General features: G+C 52.9%; 1 protein-coding gene across 1 annotated transcript in view; it reads left to right on the plus strand.

Annotated features, from left to right (window-relative positions):
- The first annotated feature begins 4,035 nt into the window (after positions 1 to 4,035).
- Positions 4,036 to 18,594, plus strand: part of ECE1 (endothelin converting enzyme 1) — a 120,018-nt gene continuing 105,459 nt past the window's right edge. The window contains exon 1 of the mRNA XM_082448843.1: positions 4,036 to 4,187. Within this exon, the coding sequence (XP_082304969.1) occupies positions 4,185 to 4,187 (3 nt within the window). The 5' untranslated portion in view covers positions 4,036 to 4,184. The remainder of the gene's footprint in view (positions 4,188 to 18,594) is intronic.

Raw genomic sequence — 18,594 nt, forward strand, 5'->3', positions numbered from 1 at the left:
AATCATGCAAAGTGCCAACTATGGGACCCAGCACACACTTGATAAATAGCAGCTATTGTTAGTCAAGACCTAATGGACCGCCAATCCCTCATGGAAACTCAAACTGCCCAATTGAATCAGAGTTGCTGGTGGTCCAAGGAGAAAAGGGTCAGGCTGGGACATGTCGGTCCCCAGCCCCACCCCAGGCAAACTCTCTGCAGGGTTGTATCAGTCAAGAAATAGTCTGACTGGGTCTGACAAGCTCTGCCTGCTCCTCCTGGACCAGCCTCCTAACGGGCTCTTTCTGATGCTTTCCTGACTATATCCTCCTAGGCTGGTGGGTGGATGTGTGTGATGGGGGAGTCTGTCCCTGGAGAGTCTGGTGATGCCCCCAGGAGCTCTAGACTATAGCTTCAGTTCAGTTATGGAAGACAAGACAAAATAAAAAATTAAATAATTCTCATAATGAGTCTCATCCTGTCTGCAGGACTGTGGGCTGTCCAATTTTTCCAGACTCTATCTGACTTGGTACATGGCATCAGCAACCCCCCACTCCCCCAAAAACTCAGTCAACCACTAAGGATTCTTTGGGTACCTACTGTATGCTAGACATTACCGAATGTCTATTCTGTGCAAGATGATGACAGAGGCAAAGCAGAGGAAGAAGAATACCAATAATAACTGTTGCCATTTATTGAAGGCCTATGAAATGTAAGCCTCTCCACAAATTCGGGAGGATTCTTCTTGGACCTTGGTGAGTCCTGAGGCTGGGATGGCTAGAAATCACACCTAGACTCAAATGCCAGGTGCCTCTGAGGCCCTCACTCTCCATGGCCTGGACAGTCAGAACCCTTGGCCACAGTGATTGGCCAAGGAATGGATACATGTCTCAATAAGAGCCAATGAGACTTGGTTTGAGGAATGTTGTTGGAACTGTTGAGGAAAGAGTCCCTGTTTCTGTTGCAGCTGCTGAGAGACTAGGATGCCTGGCTGGTGCCGCTGGCAGCCACCCTGTGATCATGAGGAGAGAGCCTGCCAGAGAACGAGGCCAGCAGAGAGGGAAACAGTCTTGAGAGACCAAGAGAATGACACCACCAATCCTGACATCATCTGAGCTCCTCAATGCAGCCATGACTAAAGCTAGCTCTACCCCTGTACTTTTCAGTTTAAGGGAGTTCTTCTGCCAGTTTGAGCCCTGATGCTCTGACTGCTGTGCCCAGAAACCTGAGTATTTGCAGGAAGCACCCTCACCATCCAGTCTATAGGAGCCTGACAAGGGAAACATGTTTCCTGCCACACAACCAGCCAGGTTTCTGTCAGAGAGCCCAGCAAGCCCACAAATGTCAACAGAAGCAGCATGATGCCAGCAAAGGACCAAATCCTCTTAGACTGGCTGTGCCACCTTGGGGAAGTCACTTTCCCTCTCTGAACATTAATTTTCCTCACCTGTAACATGGGGCTGGGGTGGGAATCATAGCATCTATAGAATAGAATTGTTCCTAGAAGGCTGTTTGGTGGAGGTGAGTTCTGAGGATCCTCAGGGAGGTGGGGGTTAGGGTCAGAGTTAGCAGCAAACCTTCTCACTGTTCTCCCCTGAGCAGCATAAGACCAGGGCCTGTCTCTCCTAGGCAGCCTGGTGGAATGGAAGAGACTCAGCCATAGCACTAGGAGTCCTTCATTCTAGTCCTGGTTCTGCTGCCAGCCAGGGAGTGGCTGTGGGCAAGCCCCTCCCCTGCCAATGTGCCCCCTTCAGAGGTGAGAAAGCCACGCCCTTTCTCCTCTTTTCTTCATAGAGTCAGGATCACACCATGTTCACTGTTGTATCCCCAATACTCAGACCAGTTCCTGCCTCGTTGATAGAGCGTTCCAGAATGCCCATCGTGTGAGTGAATAAAATGTGGTCAGGATGCCTGACCTTTCTTTTCTTTTTTTTGGAACATGTTGTTGTAGTATAACATATACAGAAAAAAATGCACAGATCCTAAGGCGTCTTCACAAACTGAGCACAGCCCTGTCCCCAGTCCTTCCATCTCCAAACCACCTTACCAGCAGCCGGAAGTCCCCCTGTTGCCCCCTTTCCAGTCATTCCCTCCCCAAAGGCAACACTGGCCAGACTTCTGACAGCATCGAAGTGCTTTGAACTTCATATAAATGGAGCAACGCTTAACATTTTCCAGTGGTTCATAGCTTACAGAGGGCCCATGTGTACATTAACTCATTAAATCTTCCCAACAGTACTGGGGGGTATGCAGGAATTACAAATCCTATTTTACAGAGGAGAAAACTGAAGCTCAGAGAGGAGAAGGGAATCCCCCAGAATCACACTGCTGGCAAGTGGAAAGCCAGGATAACTGGTTCCATTTTCATGTCTCCCTGGATTTCAGAATGTCCCTCCAGGCATCAGGAACGGTCACGAATCTGAAACCAGGAATGGTCAGGAATCTGAAACCAGCCCAGGCCTGGGCAGCTGATGGTATAAGTTACCAGTCCTCCAGGATGGAAAGAGGGTCTGGGCATCCAGGTCCAGAGAAGTTCTGGTCACCTTTTGGGCAGGGCCCACCCCTCCTTTCTAGTCTGTGGCACTCAACAAACTTTGTGAATGCTGACAAGTGGCCTCCTCCCTGTCTCCTTCCCTCCACACTGGAGAATTCAGAGGGCTGTTGAATGGAAACAGGGAGAGTTATTTCCACAGCTCCCTCCCTGCCCTCCAGGTGGCCACACACACTGCCCAGGAGCAGATGGTCCCTTTGTAACCTTGCACTGTGTGCCCAGACCCCTCCTCTGCATGCTCAGTCACTGTGGGCCAGCTCCTGACCAGGGGTGGCTGCCAGCTGCTCTTACTCCTCCTCCTGGCAGTAGATGCCCTGTCTTCCAGAATCCACCTCTGTCACCTGCGACTGGTAGGCAAGATTCCCCAGGTCTTTCCTTCTGGCCTCATGAACTCCTATACATCCTTCAAAGCCCAAACACTATCTCCTCTGGAATGTCTTTGTCTCTCCTAAACATCCACTTATCATGGTTCCTGCATATTAGTTTCTCTTTCTCAACACAACATAGAGATAATCACAAAGTCACATAAACAAAACACACACTTTCACCTCACCCACAATCTTTCTCTCTCTCTTTTTTTTGCAAACTGGGCTACACACACAGTTGTACCAAATAACAGCCTTGCCCCTCTCAAGTGCACATGCTACACCGCAAAACCAGAGGGGTTTGGGCTCTACTTGTTTACAGCAGGGACACAAAGTCTCTTTCTACCACACCAACGTGCATGCAAAACAGGCCCCAAAAGTACAGATCACACATTCATACAAATACACAGACACACACCTCTTTCACTCAGGCAGTTGCACAACCACATGTAGAGACAGTTTCTCCTCTGACATACAAACGTAGAGGCATGGAGAAACATCCATCCTTCTCTCTGCTTCCCTTCTACCTTCTCCTCTCAACCCTCTCTCACTCTTACACACACACACACACACACACACACACACACACGGAAGCAGGCAGTAACAAACTCCCAAAATAGTCTCTGCCTTTCCGTCACACATAAACACACAGGCACGCGGGATCCATCCCCCGCTCCGCTTTTTCTGTCTCCTCCTCCCCTCTTACACACATACACACACACACACACACACACACACACACACACAGCCCACATAAACACACACACGCAGCTGCAGCGCGCTGGGTCACACTCCTTGCTGGCGCCAGGCAGGAGACAAAGGTCGCCGAGGCTCCCGGCGCCGCACACCTGACACAGCTGAGCCGCTCCCCGGGCTCCGCCAGCCCCGAGCCGGTCTCGGCGAGGTCTGGACCCCGCACCCTGAAGCCGGAGACCCAGGCCGTTTCTGCCCTCAGGGGTCCGCACGCCGACCCGGCCCCGGCCCCGGCCCCGGCCCCGGCCCCGGCCCCGGCCCCGGCCCCGGCCCCGGTCCCAGCGCGCAGAGGGTTAAGGCGCGGGCGCGGGCGGGGGAGGCGGTCCCCGGGCGTGATTGGCTGCGCTGCCTGGGCCCCCCGCCCCGCCATTGGCCCCTCGGCGGGCCCGCCTCCTGGGACTCCGCGCCTGTGCCGCGCTCAGCCTCGGGGCCCCAGCGCGCCGCCGCGGCAGGCAGCCGCGGCGTCCGAGGAGCGCGGCCGGGAACCGGGAGTGGGGCCCGGGGGGCAGCGCGGGGCCGGAGCGAAGCGCGCGAGCTATGGTGAGTGTTGCGCCCGGCCCGCCTCGACGGTCCCCCGCGACGGCGCCGGAGTGGGACTCGGGGCCCGCCCGGCTCGCGGGGGCTGGGCTCAGGCAGCAGCCCTGGGAGGGCGTGGAGTCGAGGGGCGCGCGGGCAGGGCTTGGCTCGCCTGGCGGCGCCGCGCTCTGCCCCGTCGGGGGCGTCCGCACCGAGCTTGGTTCTGGGCGGCTGGACCCGGCCGGGTTTGGAGGGCTTGGGGTGGCCGATTCGGTTCGGGATCCCTTGGTGCGGTTCTGGGCTGGGGCGTCCGGAAATCCCTGGACCCGACTGGGCTTGGAGACCCTCGGCTGGTTCCGTAAGGGGGTCGGGGGCAATCTGAAGAGGCTGGATTCGGTAGGACCTGAGTGTCCCGGGCCTCTGAGGTGGTTCCAGGTCTCGGCTTGGGGCATCGTGGGTGGCAGCGCCAAGCGCATTCGTAAGGCTAGGTCGGGCGCCCTGGGACTGTGGATCCAGTATTCCCCTAGGGAGTTGAGAGTGGAGGCTGGGCAGCCAGGTTGACGGCTGTCAGAGTCCAGGGGCCACTTGGGGACGCTAGGCCCAGCGATCTGGTCTCCCCAGCATCTCCCAGTAATGGGTCTTCAGAGGAGGGGCTTGCTGAGACCAAGCACTGACTTGGATGGGCAGTGGCACCGGGGAGAAGGGAGCTGGGCATGGGGAATTCAGGGGGGTTTCTGAAGCCTCAGGAGAGAAACCCATTTGGTTGGGCCGGAGCTGTTGAGGTTGTGTTAGAGAGGAGGGTTGTCTCTGGAAGGAAAGCTAAGACGTTTCGATATCTCTCTGGGGCCCAGTGATCACCTCTCCATCTTGGGGGCCAAGGCCACCTACTTCTCTGTGGCTTCTTTCCCCAAGGACAGGCCCCTCTGATTCTCTCTCTAGTCCAGTTCTGTACCCTGCAGAGTGGATACAAGTCACCACGTAGGGCCTGAGGAGGGCACGTGCCAGTGATGGTGGCTGCCAGTCCCGGGGATGCAGCCACCTCCACTTCTCCGTGGCAATGCTGCCAAGGCTGTGGGGGCCCGGGTGGGGGCAGGATGGGATCCCCTGTAGACTGACGAGTCCCCCCAGGGGCTCCCCAGGTCCAGCCCCTGCTCTGCCCAGGGCTGGAGTGCCCTTACAACATCCCTTTCCTCTTCCCTCCAAGCCAGTCCCCTCTTTTCTCGCTCCACGAGTGTCCGCCTCCCCTGCACCACCTGCCTCTCCGGAGTCAGTAGTAATGCAGGTATGGCTTGACTCCACGCCCAAAGGTGCTTAGAGACCATCTTGGATCCAGCCCACCTCGTGGATCAGGAACCTGCCCCTGGATTGCTCTGCTTGAACACTTTCAGTGGTAGGGCGCTCACTCCCCGCGGACCGGCACTTGATTTAAGGTCTCAGTATACGGGAAATAAAAAGGGTGTCTTTGAGGTCATATCATCCACTTTGCCTCCAAGCCCACCCTGACCTAAGTTACTCAGAAAGAGAACTGTTTTCTCCTTAAAAATCAGTAAAGAAAGAGAGGTCACCTTGCATTGGTGACACTTTTCAGAGCTTTACAACCTAAGAAGCCTCCCAGCTTGTCAGAGAGACCCCTGGCTTTGGCATCAAACAGATTTGGGTTTGAATTCTGGTTCCTCTACTTCCCCAGAGGGACAAATTACATCATCACCTCCCAGTATCAGTTTCCTCGTCTGTGAAACGAGATGATGGGTCTTATCTCACAGGGATGGTGTACAGATTCAGTGAGATAACCCAGTGAGAGTGCTTTGCTCGAATACAGCTAACTTTCCTTTCTTGTACAACCTTAAGCTCAAGGTGGGAAGTTCTGCCTGACATCTAACCTATTTGCTGAGTCTGGAAGAAAGATTAAAATTTATCATGTTGTGGGGAGAAGAAGGGAAGAGTGATACTTAGAGAATGGGTCATTGGCTCATCTTTTAACAAAGATTTATTGAACACTTACTGTATGCCAAGCCCTGTCTAGGGAGGGAAAAACAGTCATAAACACTGTGTCAGGACAGCTTCCACCAGTTCATAAATGTCCACGCAATCCTCAGGCTAGGTGGCATATCTTTAGGAGAGGTAGAGAGATCCTGCCAGGCGAGGGCTCCCTTCTGTATGGAGAGATGAGAGAAAGCTTCACCGAGCAGGTGGCATCTGAGTTGGAAAGAACATCCCAGGTAGGGGAACCTGTGTGAGCAGAGGACCAGAGGTGTGGGAGTACGGGAGAGGCCTGAATGGGGCTTGCCTGACACCTGGGCATCAGAGAGGCAGGAGAGAGGAGAGAGAGCGGGCATGGGATGTTGATGGGACTGGATGGCTGGAGGCTTAGGCAGACCGAGGAGCCGGAGCTCCACTGTGGATTGTTGGTCCACTGCATGTGGGTGCAGAGGAGGCTGATGTCAGGCCTCCTTGGCCCCCATCATTTTGGTTTCCCCTAAGCACTAGTCCCTGTGCTCATTCCTGAGGTGGGGGTGATTCAGGGCCGCTAGAGTGTTTATTCCTTGGATCTCCTGCTCCATGGGTTTTAAACAATTCAGCGTTCCCTCCATCGTTGCCAAGTTTCCCCTGGCCCCTGGGTTCCTAGTGGGGCTCCTTTGGAGAGTGTGTGGGCTGTTTCCTGTTGTCCTGGCTCAATCTCCCTGATGGTTCCAAGCTCCCCACCCAGGTCTCTAACCCCTTGGCAGAGAGTCAGCGCTGTTCTCAAAGACCTCAAGTAGACCCCCCCCAGTGCAGGCTTGACATGAAGGTTCTCAGGAGGCTTTTTGTGTCTCCTGTCTCTGGCTGTCCCCATACTGCCCAGCAGCAGGCACAGAGGGGTGAAGGAGATTGCCCAGGGTCACACAGCAAGATAGTACCAGAGCGGGCACAGACCTCCCAGATGTTTGGAGGGTTACCAGACGGACAGGTTGGGGGAAGGAGGCCCAACCCGGCATTGCCAGTCCACTCTTGTGGCGCCTTGAGAATGTTCCTTTACATTCCAAACTAGGGGCTGAGCTCAAAGCCACAGCTAAGGGTTGGGAATCATCTTTACTGTAAGTGGCTGAGTTGAGGACAGGTCCAGCTCCTAGGTTTGAATACTGGATATACCACCAACTTGCTGCGTGACTTTGGATCAGTTATTCCCTCTTTCTACACCTCCTTTCCTACCAAGTGGGGCAGATCTGCTCCTTCTGTAAGATACAATGTAGAAATGCTTCATTACCTATTAAGCACCTGAGGGAAAAAGTATTATTAATTAAAGGTGGGAGGCCAGCCATGTCCCCCCTGAACCAGTCTGTAGGGGGTTCCCGGAACACAGAAGGACCTTTCCCCGTGTGGCCAGAGCCTGTGCTGATAACTGGATTATTGCTAACATTTTGGTAGATAAGCATGTTGTTAACTTTTGTTAAAGAATAAATACATTGTTTCTCACACAGAATTGGAGAGACCAGGAGAGGAGCTGGATTTGAGAAGTAAGAGGGCCACAGGGTGGGTTCAGCAGAAAGTTTCAGGCATCAGCCAAGACATAAGCAGTTTGGCTAAAGTCCACACTTTAATGACAGTGAGGGAGGAACCATCAGCAAATGCTTACGACTTTTCGTTCCCCTCAGTTTTTTCTTTTTGGTTGACTAGGTAAGCACCTTGCCCCCGTCAAAGTACTGCATTCATTCATTCATTCATTCACCAAACAAGTATGCGTGGCATAATGCCAGGAGCTGGGGCTGTGGGTGGTGTGAACGAGATGGGTAGGTCTGTCTTCCACAGTCTGGTGGGCAGGCAGATATGGAGCAGGAAATTACAAGTGTGATTTCTGTTACCAAGGAGACTCGCAGGGTGCTGAGGAGCAGATAGGGCAACCTGGCCTGGGGATCAGCAAAGGCTCCCTGAGGACGTGGCATTAAGGTTGTAGCCTAAAGAATGAACATTCTAGGCAGAGGGAGCAGTAAGTGGGAGATGGGACAAAACATGGTGCACTCGGGAGTTAATTCATTTGCAGTCTGGGAGGTGGCCCGGGGCAGGCGCATGCAGGGAGGGCCAGGTTAAGAATTCGGGGCTCGATCCTAAGGGCAGTGAGAGGAGTGATGTGGTCAGGTCTGCATTTTGAGATGATCGTACAGGCTGCTTTCTGGAGAATGGGTAGGAGGGGTAAGGCTGGAGGCTGGGAGACCAGTTAGGAGGCTGCCAGAGTGGCCCTAGGAGAGATGACAGTAGTCTGGACACCAGTCACTGCCCCATCCACCCCACACCACATCCCCATCATGCTGCCCAGAATGGGCAGTGAGGAGAGGAGGGAGCTGTGGCCACAGAGGTCCCACAGAGCCCCCAGCCCTGTGGACATTGACCTTCCTCTTCTCATGCTTTCATGCAGATAACTAGTGGGGCTCCTGGCCTCCAAGAACTTTGACCTAAAAGAGAGAAAGGCGAAGCTTCTGAATGGCTCTGAAACAAGGTAGAAAACGGGGATGCACCTCCAGAGTCACCCTGGCCGTGGAGGTGTATCAGGGAAGTCTTGCCAGAGGAGGCGGCATCTGAGCTGCTTCATATGGCAAAAGTTAGTGTAATGGAATGCTTCCTAGGAGCCAAGCTTTGGAGACATGACAACAAGGAGATACTCTCCTGTCCTTAAAGAGTTATAGTCTGAGGGGCAAAGTTTAATGAGCAAGCAACGCTGACTGAACCCCACTGCCAGTGAGAGGTGCTGGGGGTCTAGGCCCTGAGGGTTCTGCCCTTTCCCCAGCGGCCCTGAGGATGGGGTGCCTGGGATATCCACTGGCCTGTCTTAGCTCGCTTACAAGCCTCAGAATGGCTCCCTCCTCCCCACAGGGCTCCTGGCGAGGTGGGCGGGGTGGGGGGCGGTTTACTGACGGGGAGATGGAAACAGAAGAACAAGTTTCTAGAGAACATTTAGGAAATTAGCTGAGGGAGGACCCAATGTCAGGGCGCAGAGATAGGGAGGTGGGCCTGGCTGCTAGATCTTCTTAAAACCTCGAATGCTTGTGTTAAAAGGGGATTTGTAACCGTCTAATTCAACGTCCCCATTTTACAGGAGGGAAGACTGAGGGATACAATGAGCCTCTACCATGTGCCTGGCACTTAAATGTAACCCTTTTGACTGTCACACCAACCACAGGAAGTAGGTTTATCCCCATTACAGAGCTGTGAAAGCTGGTGCCCAACGGCCACTTAGGGAATTAGGAGCTGGAACTGGGCAGCGGCCTCCTGATTCCTCAAGATTCTGGCGTTAGTCCCAAACTACCACTCAATTTAGCAGAAACTTCCTTCCTGGGAAAGCCCCCTGAGGACAGGGATGGGACTCCTGGGCAGTGGCCAGGGGCATTGGGAGCTGATTGGGGCTGGACACTGGCCAGGCTGAAATACTGATTATCTTTCACCTTTGCACAGCACTTGACAGTTAATGAAGTCCTTTCCTCCCCACTCACCAACTGTCCTTGAGTCCCACTGCCAGTCAGTGGCAGAGCTAGGACATAAACCCAGGCCTGTGCTTCCCAGCCCAGACCCCCATCTCCCCATCTCCCCAGCTCCCGGCATTGCCCCAGGGGCCCCGGCCCACGTCTCCAGTGGCCCCTGACTGGAGCTGTCCCAAGCTTCCTGACCACATGCCCCCGTGAGTGTGAGCCTGACACATAAGCCTCGCCTTCCCTGGGCTCCTCCCCACAAGCTCCTTTGCCTCCTTGGCTGTAGGCAGCAGCGGGGCGGGTGGCAGCCAGGAGGAGTAGGGTTACAAGTGTAAACACCGTCATGTCAATATTTACCTCTGCCTGGAACCAGAGCCTCCCCTCCCACACGCTGCCCCTCCAGGTGCACGTGGCCTGCTCCAGGCCTCTCTGGTCACTGAAGGCAAAGCCAAGGGTGGAGATACATGTAGCTTCCAGCCCAGCTCTGCCTCTAACTTTCCGTGTGGCCCTGAGCAAGACACTCTCCCTTCCTGAGCCTTAGTTTTCCCATCTGTAAAATGACATGGCTGGGATAGACCGATTCAAGGGGCCTTTTCAGCTGTGACATGTAGGATCACAAGCATAATACTCTGGTTCAGAGCACAGGCGTGAAGTTGGCCAGACGAGGTTTGAATCCCAGCTCTGCCGTTTCCTCACTGTGAGATTGTGGGCAAGTCAGTTCATCCCTTTGAGCTTTGGTTTCTCCATCTGTAAAATGAGATCCTAACATACCTGTTTTGGAGGGTCATTGGTGAGGGTTAACGAGATGACACATTAATGCGCATAGCTTTTGGCACAGGGTCAGAACTGAGTGATGGTGGTGGTGGCCGTTATTCCAGATAAACATTTTATGATTCTCTGAATCCAGACGCAGGGTTGCGTCACTTGGGGACTGGAGCCAAGGGTGGGGACTCTACCCTCAAGCCCTCCTAGTACTCTGGGGCCACTGGCTGGGCTGGGGGAACCCAAGGGCTGGAAAAGCCCCTTGGTTAACAACACACACACACACACACACACACACACACACACACACACACACACACACACACACACACACACACACACACACACACACACACACACACACACACACACACACACACACACACACACACACACACACACACACACACACACACACACACACACACACACACCTGAGGCTCCTTTTTTTGGATGGAGGTCCAGGGCTGACCTCCAAGACTTGTGGCAGTGAGAGCAGCAAGGAAAGGTGGAGGAGGCAGAGCGGGGAGGAAGGATGCTTTTCCAAAGCAGCTATTTCACAGAAGCTCCGAGTCCAGTACACACAGGACTGTTCCCTCCAGCCCTGGAGAGGAGGAGGCATGGGACGAGGCGGCTGCCGGTCAGCAGAAGTGGACCTACAGACCAGTGGGCCCAGGTTCAAGCCTGGCTCCCACGCTTTTTGCTCTGTCACTTTGGACAGCATGACACCTCTCTGAGCTGTGTTTTCCTCGTCGCTAATATGGAGATGCTGGGGCCTATTTTGTACAGTAGTTGGAACGGTTTTATCAGGTGCTGCTTCAGAAGAACCCAGCTCAGTCCTGGCACTTACAGGGGCTCAGCCCGGATCAGCCTCATGAGAACCACACGCCAGCCCTGGTGCTGCTTGTCTGGGTGCTTCTTGAGGACAAGGTTGTACGGTTTTTTAAAATTGTGGTATAATTTGCATAAGATGCACACATCTTGTACAGCTCAATTTTTACAAATGTACACACCTACATAATCACCCCCTAGATCAAAATATAGAACCTTTCCACTGCCCCAGAAAGTTCCCATGTGCCCCCTTCTGTCAATCCCCCTGCTACAGGGGGCTGCTGACCTACTTTCTATTACTCTGTTTTACCTGATTTTGAACTTCATCTGCATGAATTCATATGTATGTACACTTGGGTCTGGTTTCCTTCAGCTTCAGTCAATACTGACCGTTTGTAGTTCTTCCATGCTGTTGCCAGTATCTGTGCCTTTTTAGGCTCTATTGCATCCCACTGGGTAGATGTGCATGTGAATGTCCATGGATGAGATTTGAACTGATTCCAGTTTGGGCAGCTGTGACATTCCCGTGCGTGTCTCTTGGGTGGGTCTTAGGAGTGGAACTGCCGGGCCGTAGGGTCAATGCGTATTTAAGTTTCCTAGAAACTGCCACACAATTCTCCAAGGAGGATACTGTTCACCTCTTTGCCCAGGGCCCCATGGCCTAACCTAGAGTACTTTCTTCATGAATGTTTTTAGAAGAAGGATGGAATTTGAGTCCTTTCTTTGTCTTAATGCTTCAGATCCACACTGTCGGCCCTGCCTCTGCTGTCAGGGCCTGGCAGCTCCAGGCAGGGGCTCTGCCTAGACCCTGCCTGAGCTTTATCTAGGCGTCTGTCATTTCTCAGGGCAGGGAGGGGGTCCTGGCCCTGGAGACCCCAGGCCATGAGGCTCTACCACTGATGGGCTGTGTGACCTTAGGCAAGTCCCTTCCCCTCTCTGGTCCTCAGTTTCCCCTTCTGCAAAACACTGTGTGGATTGAGGTTTCCGCAGCTCCCCAGTTTCTGGTGGGCTCCCCTCATTTGGGAGCCATTTGCCTCCAATTGCTCTGTGCTTTTCCACCTCCAGGGTTGCGCTTGTGCCACCTGTGAACCCCAGGTGTCCCGTATCTCTGAGAAAGGACCATTTGGGAAAGTGGGTAGGCTCTTCATCTTGGTACCCTCCCTACGCACCTCACTGTGAATCAGTCCTCCCTGGGTGAGAGCCCCCCAGAGCAGGCCTCTGGCCATGGGAGCCCCGCCCATGGAGGCTTTGTAAAGGCGATGGAGCAAACCTGGGTCTGTATCCTGCCACTTCTGGGCTTTGTGACCTTGGGCAAGTCTCTCCACCTCTCTGAGCTCCTGTATCCTCATCTGCAGGGTTATAAGGATGAAATGAGGTCGTGCATCATTGTGGGGACAGAGGTGGATGGGGCAGCAAAATCCCTGCCCTTAAAGGAGCTACATTCTAGCGGAGGGAGCCAGAGACTAAACAGACCAACCAACCAACCAGAAAGATCACTTCAGAGAAAGGAAAGAAAAGAAAACAATGATGTGGCTGTGAGGTGGGGGGGTGGGATACTCTAGATGGCCGGGGAAGGATGAGGAGGGGGCAGCCAGGCAAAGATGCGGGAGAGGAGAGTTCCAAACAGAAGGAGCAGCAGGTGCAAAGAGCCTGAGGCAGGGACGAGGGATTTGGCACGTTATGAGTGGCAGGAAGGCCGATGTGGCTGGGCAGAGGAAGCAAGGGGGAAGTGGGTAGGAAGAGGTGGGCATGGAGGGGCCAGGTCCTTCAGGGCCTTGTCAAGTGTGGGGGGAGGCTGGCATTTCATTTTTAGAGTGATGGGAAGCCACTGCAGGGCTCCAAGTAGGGGATGACTCGTTTGGTTTATGTTTTAGAAAGGCCCTGGCTGCTGTGTGGGGGAATGGCCTGTAGGGGGCAGGAGTGAGGCAGGGAGGCCAGTGTCTGGTGAGAGTGGGCCTCAGTACTTTCTCCTCTCCTGAGGTCAAGGAGGCTTGTGTTACTCTAGGATGTGGGATTTTAGCAGCTACTTCAGAGGACAGGAGAGCGGTAGTGGGGGCATCCCAGGTGCTGCAGGATGTTCCTGGCAGCAGAGCATGGTGGGCAAAATTTGCCTTTGGAGCCAGATAGACCTGTCTTAAAACCTCCCTTTGAACTCAGCCTTCCAGGGGGAGCTTGGGATTCTCCCAAAGTGACCCCTTTCCCACCACCCCAGGCCCTGGGGACCCAGGGACATGGAGCCAGAAGGGCACAGAGCCAGGGCCTGCCTCCCCCGCTTCCGCACACCCTGCCGAGAAGTGAGGCGGAGGAAGTGATGGCCTCAAAGGCACGCCTAGCCCCTCTGCCCTCGGGCTGCTGCTCCCACGGCCTGGCTCGAGGAAACCCTGTGGCTTGGTGGTTCCTGGGTGTCCCAGGCTGGTCTGAGGCAGGAGGCAGCCACGAGAAAGCAGTACTTCTCTGCCGCTGTGTGGGTGGTTACTTGGTATCCTGCTGGGCTTCCGCGGGTGGAGGGAAGGAGGAGGGAGGGGAGGGCATGGGGGTTCACAGAGTCTCAGAAGATCTAGTGGAAGTGAGATGTAGATATCATCTACAACAACCTCTTCGAGGGGAGGCAAAGGCTCAGAAAGGGAAAGAGGCTTTGCCTGAGGCCACACGAGTGAGAAGCAGGACTTAGACCCTGACTTCCGGGACTCCTAATTTGGTGCTCTTTCTGTTAAGATGTGGGTTTCAGAGCCAGATAGACCTGGGCTCTAGTCCCAGCTCTGCCGTTTAATCCTAGCTGGGTGATCTTGGGCCAGGGACTGTTTCTGAGCCTCGGTTTTCTCCCCTGTGGAATGGGATGATAGTAATTCCTTTCTCATGGTGTTTTTTGTTTTTTGGGGGGTTTTTTTGGTAATTTATTTATTTACTTTATTTATTTTTGGCTGTGTTGGGTCTTCGTTGCTGCTCGCGGGCTTTCTCTAGTTGCGGTGAGCGGGGGCTGCTCTTCGCTGCGGTGCGCGGGCTTCTCATTGCGGTGGCTTCTCTCATTGTGCAGCACGGGGTCTAGGCGCATGGGCTTCAGTAGTTGTGGCACGCGGGATCAGTAGCTGTGGCTCATGGGCTCTAGAGCACAGGCTCAGGAGTTGTGGCGCACAGGCTTAGTTGCTCCGCGGCATGTGGGATCTTCCCGGACCAGGGCTCGAACCCGCGTCCCCTGCATTGGCAGGTGGATTCTCAACCACTGCGCCACCAGGGAAGCCCGCTCATGGTGTTTTAAAGAGTGATTGAAATGATTCATGTAAAGCTCATAGGATGTGCACATAGTGGGTCCTCGGTAACGGGAGCTGTCAATAATGCAATGATAGTAGGATTGAATAACATTGCTATTGCAGTTCTGTCATTCTGAGCCTCGCGAAGAGCTGCAGAGACCTGCTGCATGCTAGGTTTCGCTTATGCTGTTTTCTAGTTCTGGTGAACGCAGTTAGGCTGGGGAGGTGAGGAAATTCCCATCATCAGCCTATCTCACTGCTGGTTTATTTTACTTCCCCATATAGTTGGGAGACCCTTTAACAAGGCCCTTAATTATCACCACCACCCCAACACATACACATACACACACACACACACACACACACGTGCATGCGTGAAAGGCTTAGGTGGGCTGGAGCTATTCTGTCTGCCTGCAGCCTGAATAGGGAGCAGACAGGCATTAAATGCAGGCCCGGGATGGAACCCTAGGCAGCTCCCACTTTCTGCGCCAGGTCCCTACCACACACTCACTGATTCCTGTTTGTGCAGCATGGCCTTGGGGCCAAGAGCAGGGGTTGAGGTATCAATTTGAACTTGAACCCTGGCTCCACCACTTATTTGTTGTAAAGGACCTTTGAGCAGTTAAGTTTTCCTCTCTGAGCCTTGGGTTTCCTATCTGTGGAGTGGGGATAACAAGCTGCTCCAGGGTGTTTGCAAACATTAAACGAGGAAAGATGTGCTCAGAGCACGTGTGGTGCATATTCAGCACTTGACTCTGAGAGGTGGGCGTCACTAATTACAACACTGACATATGTATGTCCCAAACCCATTAGCCTGTTCCTCTTTCCACAGCTGTTCTCAGAAACTTTCTTGACCGCCCCTGGCCCACCCATCCCCTTTGAGGGACGAAGGAGACTGTCCCTTAGCCCCCTTCATTCCCCACCCCCGACTGCCTTCTGTCAGGCTACAAGTCACCTTGGACAGAATTTCCTGCTCTTTCTTGTCTCCTGCACCAATGCAGATCAAACGCCGGGACAAGCCTGCCTGGGTTTGAATCCCAGCTCTGCATTTACTTGAGCAACTTTAGGCAAATCCCTTTAGTTCTTAGCCTCTCTTTCTGCCTGAGTGAAATGGGAAGAATAATAGTACGAAACTCATACAGCCGTTTAAACAAGCAGTATAATTCTTGTAAAGAGCCAGAGTCTGTACCTATCATAATCTGGGATCCATACCATAAGTGCCTAGTAAATGTTAACTGATTTTATTATTGGATGGAGTTCTGCAGGAGCAGAGCCCCTGCCTCTGTAGATCTGTATTCCCAGCACCTGGCAAGGATGGGCTTGGAAGGGATTTGGGTTCTGTAGGGATGTGCCCCATGGGCAGCAGAGAGTTGTATTGCCTTACCAGTGAATGGGGTCTCCCCGGAAAGACCTTTGTCAGGGACTCGGGCCATATTGTGAGCTTGTTTATGCCCATGTTGTGGGCAGACATTTCCCGCAGCCCTGCTCCGTGTCACCCCGTGCTCGAGAGGGTGTGGGAGAAGGTGCAGGCGTAGGGCTGCCGTGGTGAGCTCACAGTCCACAGGGGAAGCTAGGCACCGTGGCTCTGGTCCAATTCGAGCATGATCGGCACTGGCCGGGCAGGTTGCTTCAGAGAAGACTTCCTGGGGTTGATGACACTTGATGCCTTGGGAGAAATGGTGTATTAACTTCTGCCTACCTTTGATTTTTCTTCCATAATCCTTTTGTTCTTTCCTGCCATAGCGTTTACTGGTCTCAGCTATTACATAAAGATAATCAGGCTATCATCAAAAAATCCGCAAACAATAAATGCTGGAGAGGGTGTGGAGAGAAGGGAACCCTCCTGCACTGTTGGTGGGAATGTAAATCGATACAGCCACTATGGAGAACAGTATGGAGGTTCCTTAAAAAACTAAAAATAGAGCTACCATATGATCCTGCAATCCCACTCCTGGGCATATATCTGGAGAAAAACATGGTCCGAAAGGATACATGCACCCCAGTGTTCCTTGCGGCACTGTTTACAATAGCCAAGACATGGAAGCAACCTAAATGTCCCTTGACAGAGGAATAGATAAAGAAGATGTGGTACATATCTACAATGGAATATTACTCAGCCATGAAAAAGAATGAAATAATGCCATTTGCACCAATATGGATGGACCTAGGGATCATCATACTGAGTGAAGTAAGTCAGGCAGAGAAAGAGAAATACCATATGATATCACTTATATACGGAATCTAAAAAGAAATAATACAAATGAACCTGTTTACGAAACAGAAACGGACTCACAGACTAGAGAATGAACTTATGGTTACGGGGTGGGGGGGAGCGGAGGAAGGGTGGGGGGAAGGGATAGTTAGGGAGTTTGGGATTGACATGTACACACTGCTATATTTAAAAAGGATAACCAACAAGGACCTACTGTATAGCACAGGGAACTATGCTCAATGTTATGTGGCAGCCTGGATGGGAGGGGAGTCTGGGGGAGAATGGATACATGTATATGTATGGTTGAGTCACTTTGCTGTGCATCTGAAACTCTCACAACATTGTTAATTGGCTATACTCCAATATAAAAGTTTAAAAAAAAAAGATAATCATGTTTTTTGAGTATTTACTGTGTGCCAGGCACAGTGCTAAGTGTTTTATGTTATCATTTCTCTTAACTGATAACATCAGCCCTATGAAGTATTTATTATTATCCCCATTTTAGAGGTGGGGAAACCGAATCACAGAGAGTAATGTATCTCTGAGCCAATAAGTGGTAGAGCAAGATTTGAACCCCAGACAGTTTGGCCACAGAGCCCAAGTTCTTTTTTTTTTTTAGGTGTTTTAGGTATCTATTCTTTTTTAAAAAATTTATTTATGTATTATTTTTGGCTGAGTTGGGTCTTCGTTGATGCGCGTGGGCTTTCTCTAGTTGTGGACGGGCTTCTCATTGCGGTGGCATACCTGTTGCGGAGCACGGGCTCCAGGCACGCGGGCTTCAGTAGTTGTGGCTCACGGGCTTAGTTGCTCTGCGGCCTGTGGGATTTTCCCGGACCAGGGTTCGAACTCGTGTCCCCTGCATTGGCAGGCGGATTCCCAACCACGGCACCACCAGGGAAGCCCAGAGCCCAAGTTCTTAACCACTACACTAGAGTGCTTTGTCTGTAATTGACTGTCCCCCACAGTCCTATGACTAGGCAGTCTCGCAGACCCTGACTGCTTCCCCTTCCATGGGAGTCCTTTGCAGCCAGCAAAGGTTAAGAAGTTAATATGAGGTCTTTCTGTATATCCTCCCTAAAGCATCAGCTCTGGCTTGAGCTGATGTCCCTTCAGGAGAAAGGGATCTGGAAGTTGAAACCCTGGAAAACAAAGGGCTTGTATCTGAGAGAGGAACAGGGATTAGAATAGAGGCATTTAGTGGGGCGAGGAAGGGAACTCAGAAGGCTGAAAAAGTTGGAATTCAGACTGAACCAATATTTGCCGAATGCATCTTCTGTGCCAGGTATGGGGGTATCTCTGCCCTCAAGGAACTCCTAGGCCTGTGGGAGAGGTAGACAAGTCGACTGGCCACAAGTGAAAGGCAACAGCCTTTAAAGGATGGAGGAATGGATGACTAACTTGGCCCAGGGAGGTGATATTTTGAGTTGGGTCTTGAAGGATGATTAGGAGTTCACCAGCCAGGCAGAGCCAGTAGTGGCAGAGCCAAAATTTAAACCTGAAGAGTCTGTCTCCAGAGTCTGTGTTGTCACCTACCGTGGCATGCTTGGCTCCACTGCCCTGCGAGGCCTGGCCTTGGGAGAGTGATTCTTCTGGTCCTGGGCCACTCAGTGCGGGCCCTGGGCAACTGTCCAGCCATTTCCCATCCAACCCCTGCTTCTGTCCTCGCAAACCCTGCTGCCCACCCCTTCTGCAAGGGTGGTGGGTGGTTGACCATTCTTGCATGGAGAGTCTCTGCCCTCTCTAGATGGCCAGGACTTGTGTCCTGAGAAGGACACACAGTTTCCACCTCCGGTGCACCTGTGGCAGCAGAAGAGGCATGAGGACTCGGTGAAGGATTTCCTGTTTTGTTTTGCAGCTCTCCCCATCTCCCCCCACCCCAGCACCTGAAATGAGCTTTGCATAAGGCACTTCCTCAGATCATTTCCAACAACCCCGGCAGG

This window comes from Balaenoptera physalus (assembly GCF_965194825.1).
Source record: "Balaenoptera physalus genome assembly, chromosome: 1".
NCBI classification, from domain to species: Eukaryota; Metazoa; Chordata; class Mammalia; order Artiodactyla; family Balaenopteridae; genus Balaenoptera; species Balaenoptera physalus.